The 12,181-nt window shown below is 39.7% G+C and overlaps 1 protein-coding gene across 1 annotated transcript in view; it reads right to left on the bottom strand.

Annotated features, from left to right (window-relative positions):
• Positions 1-3,575: 3,575 nt before the first annotated feature.
• Positions 3,576-12,181, bottom strand: part of LOC306964562 (N-terminal EF-hand calcium-binding protein 1-like) — a 30,176-nt gene continuing 21,570 nt past the window's right edge. Inside the window, exons 6-12 of the mRNA XM_079558627.1 lie at positions 9,473-9,731; positions 9,233-9,312; positions 8,198-8,251; positions 7,996-8,108; positions 6,526-6,603; positions 6,314-6,405; positions 3,576-3,789 (exon numbers count right to left, since the gene is read on the bottom strand). Coding sequence (XP_079414753.1) covers positions 3,758-3,789; positions 6,314-6,405; positions 6,526-6,603; positions 7,996-8,108; positions 8,198-8,251; positions 9,233-9,312; positions 9,473-9,731 — 708 coding nt within the window. The 3' untranslated portion in view covers positions 3,576-3,757. The remainder of the gene's footprint in view (positions 3,790-6,313; positions 6,406-6,525; positions 6,604-7,995; positions 8,109-8,197; positions 8,252-9,232; positions 9,313-9,472; positions 9,732-12,181) is intronic.

The raw sequence follows: 12,181 nt of genomic DNA, 5'->3' as shown, positions 1-12,181 counted from the left end.
TTTATGTTTTTCTGGATATATACCAAACTAAATCGCTTTGGGTCTAATGTTACAACTCTTATCTCACTCCAGAGCAATACAGGTTGTAACACCCAATGAACCAGTGTTACTCTGCATTCTGAATCAATCTTTTTTTTTTTTCCATTAATCCTGTTGAGATTGCTTTATTCATTCTATTATGAGTATACTTATAAAACAGTAAACAGTAAAACAAGACAATAAAACAACAAAAAACAAACAAAACAATAAATAGATAAATACCGGTAGCCTAATAACACTTATGCTCATGATTGGTCATTAAAGGGCTGGGCGATATTGATAATGAAGATCAAGCAGTGGGTGCAAATGATCAGAAATATACTAAAAATGGGCTGTGTTGCTCAAAATGATAATTCAACACCATCTGCATCCCTGAGTTCATCTGTCCTGGCGAATTGGATTGGCATTTTCCATTTTCCATGAGCTAATATAAACCTAAAAAGCCTATGTGTGTTTATCAACCAGTGACCTGGGACGTTACAGAGTTGCCCAACGGCACTTTTCTTTACTGTTTGTATATTTTCTTTATGGTAATCGATGGACAATGTTTGCTAGAACCCAGAAACATGGCAGATACTGTATCCACGGTAACAGTGAATTGACGACATCTGCCACAAACTCTATAGGCTGAAAGACAATGTAGACTATGCTGTTTATTATGTGTTATTTCCCCCAATTAAACCTATCCTAAGTTGTATTATTGCCTGTGTTATTGGCCTCTAAACAATCCAAATGGCACCGCTGCTTCTGTCTAAATGTAGAAGCAGCTGACCTTTTCCGTGCAGGCCCGGGAGGACGAGTCGATGACTGTTTGCTGAGTAATTTGGGAAAGAAAACTCTCAGAAAACTGGATAATTGGGTCAGCGCGTTGTGTTACATAACCGTGTCTGGATGGGTTTCCTTCAGGCACACTCGAGTTCACCGCATTAGTCTAAAAGTGGCACAAACCAATCAAGGCACTCCCGAGCCTGACTCAGGTCCTGGAAAAGGGTCTAAATAATGAGATGGACACCTAAACATGGACCGCAGAACCATTATGAGTGGTCTTTGCTAAAAAAAAAAAAAAAAAAAAGACCACTGATACATTTTTGATTCTATGACAGTGTGAACAAATGAAAGTGGTTGGAGTTGAAAGTAGCATATATTTTTACTTGGGTTATGGCTTGTCATGAGGATGAAAGGTGGGCCCTGCAGCTGCACCATTACACTGAAGTAGAGTAAACTATTTTGAAATACATTTTGGCTCGCGCGGTACATCCACAAGAGCAGCAGGGAGAGGATCCTGAGTGTGACTTTTGATGATGACAAAACATTAGTGTGAGTCTGAAGAAGCCTCCTGCTCCTCGCCTCCCGCTGCTCCAATCACAGCACAGCGTTTCTGTGGATATCTGCCTCTGTCGGGGGCGAGGGGGGGGGGGGGGGGGGGGGGGGGGACGCTGGACCAGTTATTTCACCGAACAACACAAGAAAGCTGTGTCATTGTCAAACACAAAACATGTCCTTTTTCATTATATCGAACACTTTGAAGTTTTAGGTTCACACACAAAAAAAGAAATGTTTTGCTGAGTACTTTGGTATTTGAGCAGCACTAGCAGGATTTAGCCTAAGCTCACAACATTACATTTTCCACCGCCTAAAGACTCACAGCCTTTTAGATTTATTTAAGGCAGACATTTCTGAGGATTTAAAAAGCAGCAAAGTCACAGATTAAGCTCTTCTTTATTGTTCTCCTTTTGAAGAGTGAAAAGGCTGATATCTCAAAAGGCCAAGCCGGATATAATTATTAATTTGTTCATCGTAGTTTAAATGTGTATGGTATAAAAGGGAATTGGCAACTACAAAGGAAAGAGGCGGATCGTTATTTTCAAATGAAATCAACACAGGGGATCATGTAACTGACTTTATTCCATGCCAGAAAACAAATACAGCATTCACGTGTAATATTTTTGTCAAAAATAACAGGAAATAAAAATAATTCCATGGTATTTCTTCATCACAAAGACCTCATGATCGAACTGTACTGTCACCAAACAACATGAACATGGCTCTCACTAACTGTGCACTTCTGTCTGTATTATGTACCTTGTATTTTCTTTAATTTCTCAAAATATACATTTCTATGTGTGTACACTGTGCCTTTAAACCTTCCTGAATACACAGATATAACGATGGTTACTTTCTACTTTTGACTATTCTGACTATAGCTCACTAAGATCCTTACATTTACATAATACATTTTCAATAGACAATCTACAATCTCTTCCTTAAATCTACTTTCTAAATAGGTCCACTGTATCTGTTTCTCTAAAGTGCGGGAGTGAAATACATAGAAATAAACTTTTATTTTTCACGTTTACCCTGACAGTCATTTGATACAGGTCCCATATTTTACTGAAATGACTCCTTGAGCTGATGTTAATTAAGTTTGCTTTCGAATTATAAACATATCTGTTTCATTTATGTACATTTAGTCAGTTTCTTTGCCAAGAGCTCAAAAAGTCACCTTCACCTGCTGAAGTGAAGAAGTAGTGCTCCACTGTGTCCTAAAAGTCCGAAAACACTTTCATCACTAGCCTCTTTTCAGGTACATTATTTTAAACATTGCGAAGGTCCAAAGCAGATCAAAAAGCCTGAATAGTGCATTATATTGGACCTTTAAACAAAACACTACATGTGGAAAAAAACAAAAAGATTTGACAAGCACAATATCACAAGAGAACAAGAGAAATGCACGTCTTTTTCTTTTACCTCTATAAACAGTAAGTAATGAATGGACATGTTGTTGCAATATATACACAAAGTAACTAGCCTTGAGAAACCATGCATTTAGAAAGTTGCTTATTGGGAAAATGTGTGCGCTCTCAAACTAAAAAACAATAGTCGTGCTTTCATATTTATGCCATTCATCTGAAATTCAACATCAGGTTGTAGGACATAAAGGATCTCTCCAATGTAACAAACTTAAAGCAATGTTTTCCTTTGATTGTTTGTACTGATATTAAAGTTTACTTACAGTAGAACTAAGTTACTCATAGAGGCCAAACACGCCACTGCAGGTGTCGTAGCCTGTTGCGTTTTTTTTTTTACTCATTAATTGTCCGTGAGAGTAAATACTACGCTGACAGAAAAGACAAAGGGAGGGAGGGATATTGTACATCCAATTACACAATGGAGATATTTTTTTTCAATCAAACTTGGCTGTAAATACTGCTAAAGTGGTGCTATCCCACAGTTAGCTTTCCCCATTCCCCGTGTGTATTGCGCCTCCAACCCGGAGGTAGGGCAGTTGCAATGGTGGTTTTCTGGCCAGAGACACCAGGGGGAGATGAAGGGATTACGAAAAGCTTTTATTAAGGTAAACAAGTTACTTAGTTCTTCTTTAAGTTAAACAAACTTTCCAATTCACATCACTCCATCCGAATTATTGGGGACATTACTATATCCTGTTAAAGATCTCCTCATATTTCATGGAAACACGACTATAGCGCATCCCGAGAGCTAGTATTGCATTACCTCTTCTCTTTTAACTGCATTACCTCTTCTCTTTTAACTGTCCTTCTGCTGATTTATCCGAGCAGCGTCTTGTTTTATCACCCACTTCCAGTCATGCCAGGAGGGGAATGGGGTCTCAAAGAACAAAAATACAATAGAAAGGAGGAGCACAAGTCTCCTGTTGGTTTTCAGAGGTGCCCAGGTGCGACTTCAGATTGGTGCTTGGTCAGTTGTTGTTGTTCATGATCCACCAAGAGGCTGTAAATGAAAAATTAAAAAGCAGGCATTAATGTTTCATGCACTTTCCCACGCGGGGGTTTGTTTGTTTTCAGAGGCAAGCCTTTTCTCGATGGGTGCGGATTTTATTTGTGCTGTTTGGAAGAGAACCGCATTGATTAACACTGAGATCACGCAGTAAACTTTTCTGGCCAACTGCACCAACAAGCATAAACCCTTTTGCACTTCAGTAAGTTTAAAGGGGCTAGATGCAAGTTAGCCATTTTATACTCACTACTGCCACCTCAGGTCATATGCTTAACTGCACCTTCTATGTTAAGCTTGTGCATGACGGCAATTCGGACCCGAATAAACACCTTTTTGAGTGACAGTGCAGGATTTTAGAGACCGTTGTGGTGAATATGTCTGGGCTCATTCTACACTTTAGGACATTGTTGAAACATGTAGGGGGAGGAAAATACTTCATTTTAACATTTTGAAACTCCGTGTAGTCCCTTTAAATAAAAATTGTAAGCCTTTTTTCCCCACACAATTCTGAAAACAAGACAAAGCAGGTCCAAAAAAATCCAGATGAAATGAAACTGATAACCAAATGTCCCCACTCTAAAGAGAGATTGTTCTGCTCTTCCACAGCTCAAAGTTAGTAAACTGGATAATCTTTGAAGAGTTTTCTCTCATTTTTGTGTTCTCCCTGACTGACCCGCGTTTGTACAAAAGGCCAAGATTACGAAAAACACAAAAGCTTCAAAGATACCACCCACGCATGATCCTGCCTGAGACTATAGGCTATATATATGCAAACTTGTTGGAGAAGGAGAAAACAACCACAAACTACAGCACAAAAACACAGCCAAAGTAATAGCACTGTGGATGGTAATAACTTATTCTAGTATTTAGTAGTTAGCTCGTGTTTTGGAGAAGCAACATTCATTTGCACACAAGGTCAATGGCCAATGCAGCTTAGGACACAAGCTTCCTGTTGAATTAAATATAAGATGCTGCTTCAGTTAACTAGCATTTGGCAGTCAATGCAATAAAGTTTGGACACTAAACCAGACAAAGTTTGACAACCATCCACTTTTACATTCTGAACACTAAGGTCAATGTAATTTAGGCCTAGAGCTGCCCCTCTTCCTCACCCTCCGCACACACTGGCCAGTCCCTGTTCTAGCAATGCTATTTAAGCAATAGAGTCTGGTTAGTAAAGTTTTCAGTTAACCTCTTAACTCCCACCTGAACCAAGCACATTTTCTCCAGTTTGGCTTTACCCAAATAAAAGCTACATGAAAAAAGGGTCAAAATAGTGAGGAGATAACATTTCAGTCATTTTGTGTATAACCTTGTTTAAGAATGCTAAGGTTAAAGGGATATTTCAGGATTTTTCACATAGGGCCTCATTTCGTAGTTATCCAGAGTGTTTCTGGTACCTGGAGATATTTGTTTTGTAATTCATGCAGTTCTTATGTTTTTTAATTTTAACCATTTTGCATTTAAAAGAACTTATACTTGAGCAGCATCAGCTTCGTGGTTGTATAAGCTACGCAGTGGCGGAGTGATCTGCTAGAAAATAGTCCCTCAAAATGCATCATTCATGTGATGCAAGGTCAGTTGTATTCCAAAAATTATTCTATCGACACAGACATTTATATGGTTAGTCTGATGTTAGAAGTGAGAGAGGTGCACTGTGGAGCGGGTCAGACTGTTTGTTAATGCAGGCTAGCTGACATCGTAGAAATGCACTAGCCTTGCATTAGCCTAGCGCCATGAAACTCTTCAAACATAAGAGCTGCATGAATTACAAAAAAAAATATCTCCAGGTATCAGCAACACTCTGGATAACTAGGAAATGAGGCCCTGTGTCAAAAATCCTGAAATATCCCTTTAAAGTGACCCCAGACGCTAAACTATGTACAATTTGTTATGAGAGCCAAGCACAGCAATGGAGCTGCCTGAGAATCTGTTTTGCCTATGTATACAGGGCTGTAACAACAATATAATTCTGTGTGAATCTCTGTGGCTTCCTTAACGTTGTGTGAGTGTGTATGGGAAAGTGCTCTGAATGAAGCATGTCGTCTCTCTGATTTTGTTATTCTTCTAATTGTTGCTCTTGTTAATAAATCTGGCTCTGGACACGATCCGCTACTTTCTGGGAGTTTTTGTTACATTTTCAACTTTCACAATAGCGACGAAAATGAGGATGAAAACGCAACAAAAGAGCGACAGAAAACATGACAAAAAAGCAATTAAAAAGAGATGAAAATGTGACTAAAACAACAAAAAATGCAATAAAAAAGCCATAAAACAACAGCAAAAAGGTGACAAAAAAGTGACAAAAAAAACAATGGAGAAAAAAAAGTTAAAAAGTGAGGACAAGGCGGCAAAAACGTGAGGAAAAAGATCTATTTAGATGAGTTTTGTAGATCTTAGCTTTCAAACGAGGCGTTACTCTGGCCTATAGGCTGTGACCTTTTAGATCTGGGTAAAGGAGAAAATGTGCTTGGTTAAGGCTGGGGGGCAAGAGGTTAAGAAATGTTCGTGTTTGCACCTGGGAGCAGCATCGTAGACACCATCTCTGGCTCCTCCAGCGAGTCGATAATGCAGCGCTGGAAGGTCTTACTGATGGGGGACTGCAGGTAGCTGAGGGCACACAGGCGCACAATCATTACAGCTCCTATTGGATCCCGACACAACAGCAGCCACTTCACACTGCACAACAAAATGAAAATCTATTTTGGGACAAAGCCCTGTTGATCCCACCTCATCCAGGAGAGACGGTCTTGCCAAAACTCGTACATGATGAAGCAGGATCTGTCGGGCAGATTCTGGATAGAGACACTGAGAGACAGAGAGGGAGAGAAGAGACAGAGGAGTCGGCAAATGCGGTTTTGTTTTGCTTTTATTTGTGGAAATTGCAGGGATTTGAAGAGGCAGCTGTGAGTTTGTATTACATCTGTGGATAAGAACTCCTCCATATCGTGTCAATTAATCTATCTTGGAAATTGGAAATAATTGTGTTTTTGTAGCTTTTAGGTGGCCATAATTTCCACTCCCAAAATGCCAAGATTTGGAGTCAATGAGTGTAAGCAAAATCTAATATATTCTAATCACAGTAACACAAGGAAATAAATAAATAAGGAGCTGGAGGGAAAACTGGAGCACAGATGGCCTACGTATCTCATTATTTTTAAAACTTATTTCTGATATTGTTGCATGTGGCTGCCTGTGGTTATGTCTGGTGTTTTCGGATTGTGGATGTTTGTGTTGATGTTGTTTTGAGTGACTCCCATGGGAAACTAACAAGTTTAATGAATATATATAAAATATATATATATATATTATATGTGCAGCTAAACAAATCTATTCAAGTGTCCTAAAAATAGAATATACGTCTGTGTGTGACATATATTTTAAGTCTTAGCAGATAGGTATATCAGCGGCTTTCAGTACACAGTTCCTATGCTCCCAGTCAGTAATCAGAACATAAGTACTAGGAAGTATAGCAATCTACACATTCATACAACCGATATGTAAGTACCGTATTTTATACTATAAGTCGCTCCGGAGTATAAGTCGCACCAGCCTTGGCAACTACGTGGGGATGGAGGCGTAACTGCGCCATTGACAAGCCTCTCCCGGCAGCACGTTGTTCAAGCAAACTCATTCCTCTAGCTGTGGCCTTCTAACTTTCAGTCCGTGATTAACTTTCTTGTTTTCTTCACTGCAGTAAGAGTAACCTCCACCTTTCGCCAGTTCCCCGCTAGTTTCACGCTCACTCCACACTTTCTTTCTGATGCTCGATTACCGTTTTTATATCTTCAGTGGTACAAGAGTAGCAGATACTGGTACATAAGCCCAGAGCGAACTATCAGTGGGAAAATATCAAACATGTGCAATTATATATTTTGATATATAATATATATCGCACCTCCAGCCAAACTATGACAAAAAAAAGCAACTTATAGTCCGGAAAATACAGTACCTATAGTACATTTAGCCTCCAGTGACGACAGCTATTAACCCTAATCTTAACCCTAGTGAATAGGTACCATGTGAGGAACAAACAGAGAATTTAAATTGCGTTACTCCCAAACAGTGGCTTGAACTCCAATAATGTATGTACTACATAGAGCATTATCAAAATACTGTCTGCTCAGTGCAATAGTGTCAATAAGGGGTCAGACGATGAACATGTAGCAGTGTGTAACATCAAAAGTATAGTGTACATACTGCAGGTTTTCTGGTTGGTTGCTGGAGGCTTCTGTGTAGATTTTAAGAGCTTCCTGAAACTGGTCCACGTCTCTCTCCTTCACTGACATCTGTCTCTGAACCAACAGGATGTTCTGAGCAAATACACAAAAAGAAAAAAATCTGCTCACATGCACCTAAAGTTAAATCTGTTAAGAGTCAAAAATACAGGCAATGTACTTACTGATTTGTATGTCCCCGCTAATGTGTCTTCTTGCAGAGGTTCAAGTTGTGGAGTCTGCAAAAAGGAAATATTTGTTTTCAACAAAAACAACAACACTTGACAAGTGGCTGCACTGTCCACGGAGCACATTTTAAACTCGCCCGGGAGCTTCAACATTCCATGACATTGTGTTGCCGTTTATAATCCTAGAATCCTGCTACATTTTACAGCCGCCAAGGACACAGGGTTTCAGGGATTGTCAGACAAAATGCTTGAGAACTCAGACTTAAGAAGCAGAGTTTATGTAGCGCCCGAGGCAAATATGAGCGAGGCAAACACTGGAGTAATCGCAGCAAAACAAACAGTTTGACAGAGCTGAACATTTGGGATCAACATCTCATTTGAGCATGTAAAACCTCTGCCATCAAACCACTTGTTTCCACTTGTGAAGGCTATAAAACATCACTGTTAACTTAGTTTTTCCCAATCAGGGGTACAGGGACCCCAGGGACTCCAGAGTAGTGTTTCTATTATTTTCAAAGGAAAGTTAATTTTAGTGATAATCACAGTGACAGTCGCAACACAAGGCTTGATTTGAGCTTAATTTTGCACACAACACTCAAAAAAATAGTTTAGTTGACCACAGGATCCTCAGGTAAGGAGTACTCAGAGTTTGCAGTGGCCATAAGCGCCACTGCAGTGTGACTGGCGTAATAATAATACCAGTAGTTCAGTGTCCGCACAGTAAAGTGAAGATATTTCTGCGCGGTACAAAAGAACTTGTCTAAGCTACAGTAAGAATATATCTCAGTATGTAAAAACGGTGGCCTATTCCTTTAAGGGTTTTGGTCTCTTTTTTGTTTTTGTTTATGTCGCATTTTTGCCATGTTTTTCTGCAACTGACTTAGACAAAGGGCAAACACATTTGAAGGTGGCACAAACTAGACTAATTATATATAGTGTTATGATTGAAAAAGTATCGTGAATAAAATGATAATTAAAATCATATTATGCAGTGTGGATATACATTGAATCCAAAAGCATAAAAGAACACACCTCAAAGTCCAGTTTGTCCACGAGATGCTCGAGCCTGTTCATCTGAGAGCCCCATGGGTTTTCTGGCTCCACACTCACACCTGTCCAGAGAGAAACAGTGAAGTCAAACCATTCATAGACCAGCGCAACAATAAAAACATAAACAAGAATAAGAATGGTAATTTACTCAGGTTCAATAAGACGACCACTATATTAGTCTGAATAAGTTTAATTACTGCCATATTTCCGCCTGTTCAGTACCTGTGGTGAGCATGCCAGAGTAGGGGTCAGTGGGGGAGAGACACATGTTCTTCTGGACCCGTCTCCCGGGGCGTTTGGTGCTCCTCTGGATGGGCAGGTCCTCGGGTTTCTTCACCACCCTCCGTCCCGAGCCGCTCTGGTCCAGAACCCCGTCCATGGCGCAGTCCAGGGACGACTGCAGCGACTGCAGCTGAGTGGACGTCTCTCTGAGCAGGAAGCGGGTCACGAACTGTCCCAGCACCGAGGAACCCTGGTACTCCTGATGAGATGTAATGATAGAATGAAAGAATGTGAAAGAATGTTATGTTTTTCAAAATATGCTGGACAAGGTAGACTCCTAGAGCAGCATGTATAATACAGTAGATAGTTATTTTACTAAAAGAACAATCTACAATAGTTAAAACTAAAACAGTATGAACATCTAAACAAAATATAGATGCGGACATAAACACTGAGCTTGCAATACCAAACACGTACGACAATGTTAACAGTAAAATCCAAATACGCTTAATTTAAAAGCCATAAATGTCTAAAACCCTTTCTTACACATTTGCTTTATTCACGAGTCTTTAAACAGCATTATAATAACCTAGTGTTCCCCAGCTGTAGGAAAATACCTGGTGCTAAAATGCCACTACCTCTGGAGATAATAAAATCCAGGCACAAAAAGATAATAAGAACGTTTGCCTCCAGTGAGATGTGGTATTATGCATGAATGTCTGGCACTGTTTGCACACACTTTAAGGAGGAAATAATGATTTAAGAATAAAAACAGCATTTTGATGGTCTTATTTATTGCAAAACTCAGGGGGTAATTTACCAGGTGTTTGCTCATGTGCAAAACGAGTTGTACGTGTCTCAGGAGCAAAGTCATTTGCGCATTATTTACTCACGCAGCTTTCTCTCATTTACATAGGCTATCTGATCTGGGACCCTAATACAGTAACAAACACAATTTCAAATGCAATGTATAAATTGAAAATTTAATCACAGTTGCAAAACCTGTCCAGAAAAAATATCTATCACAATGATCAGCCCTATATGAAGAGGCAGGCACAGAGAGGACGATCTTTGTGTCATTTTTTGCAGATGGCAAACTCTACGTCCCTCTGTGAGAAATAGATTTGTGGACGAAGTGACACGCGGTGTTTGAAAAATAGCAGCGGTGTTTGATGGCAACCTGATTTCTTCTTTTGGAGGCTGTTTTTGTCGTCAGCAGAGACACGCAGCGCTACATGAGTAATGAACCCGGGTGCTATCGACTATTTGTCCTCTGCACTTTCCCTCCACTCCAAAGACGTGCAGCAAAAATAGTGTCTTCTTCTTCTTCTAGCATAAACATCAAATTACAAAGATAATAAACTGGATCAATCCTCAGTTTGTACATTTTAAAATGTGCATTCTTTGCAATGTGTTTGTGAGGGCTCGCATTTATCCAGGGAGTATCTATCATAGTAAAGCTAGTTGTTTTGCAAAATGGGTGGCAATTTTGAGAAATTTAAAATGTGAAACGTATTTTGAGTTATTTGACCGGTAGCGTTAGTGTATAATCTGCAGGTGGAGTCATCCTTTTATAGGTCACTCTAATTTTCATAAATTATAACGAATTGCAATGACAGTGATTACCTTGTTACCATGGCAGCGCTCAGGAGGAAAAAGTACAGTGTTCGTCCATGGTTTTGAAAGAGGAGGTAATCCAACATGCGACATGGAAGTTATTTTGAACTTATCTATGAACACTCTTAGTAGTGTCTTGGAATGTTATACAGACTCATATACTTTGGTCACAACTGTGTGAAACAAGAAAGCAGAAAGAGAGCAGCAATGAGCAAAAGAGCTTTTCTCAGCCTTAGTAGATTCCGATGTCGCAACGTCTGTAATTGACAAATAACTGTTGCTTTTTTGGAGTCAAGGTTATCCACTCATTTCCTGATTATCTCACTTCGAATGCATGTCAAACACTGAAATTAAACTCCTAGAGATGAACGATATTGACTTGACTTCATGGGCTTTGCAGAAATTTGGGAAAAAAGTAGAACACATTTTTCTATCTTTCAAAAGGCAGCGATTGTGTTATAAAATGCCCCATTGCAATCTTTATGATCCAAATCCCCATGTTCTCCTCTCCTCCTCCATCATGCTTTTCTATATGATACACTGCACAAACCAATGCCCTTTTCATCACCAGTTCTCCCCACTGATTTGAAAGCCTCCCTACATAAAGTCGATGTACTGCTGGGTTTAAAAATGTCATATACACCGATGAATATTGAATCATAAAACACTGATGCTGCTGTACAAGATGATGTAATAAATACTGTATACTGGAACGGGTGAAAGAGGCACTTCGTACTTTCTGCTATTCTGGTCGTGTTCCGCCCACATTGTCGACGTAAGAAAATTGTTATGAACCCAGCTACCTATAGGTCTGCATGACTGAAGCCTGCTGTTGCCCTGGAGCCCAGCACGTTCGCTTATGGCCCCAGAACACGGCTTTATCTTCGACTCAGCGATAAGATCTCTGTATGGGCACGGCGCAGCGCAGAAAGCAAAGCAGCCTCTTCCCTGGACTAATAGCAACATCAAAAATGCATGAGAACTCGCGTAAGGATGGAATACGGCAGTTATATAAAAAGGAATAAAGGAGACAGTACACGAGGCAAGGCAATAGAGAAGCATAAATTCCAGGATGTGCATCATTTTTGTAAT

Source organism: Gobius niger, assembly GCF_951799975.1.
Source record: "Gobius niger genome assembly, chromosome: 6".
Taxonomy (NCBI): Eukaryota; Metazoa; Chordata; class Actinopteri; order Gobiiformes; family Gobiidae; genus Gobius; species Gobius niger.
Note: the sequence above shows the minus strand (reverse complement) of the source record. Positions and strands in the feature narration are given on the sequence as shown.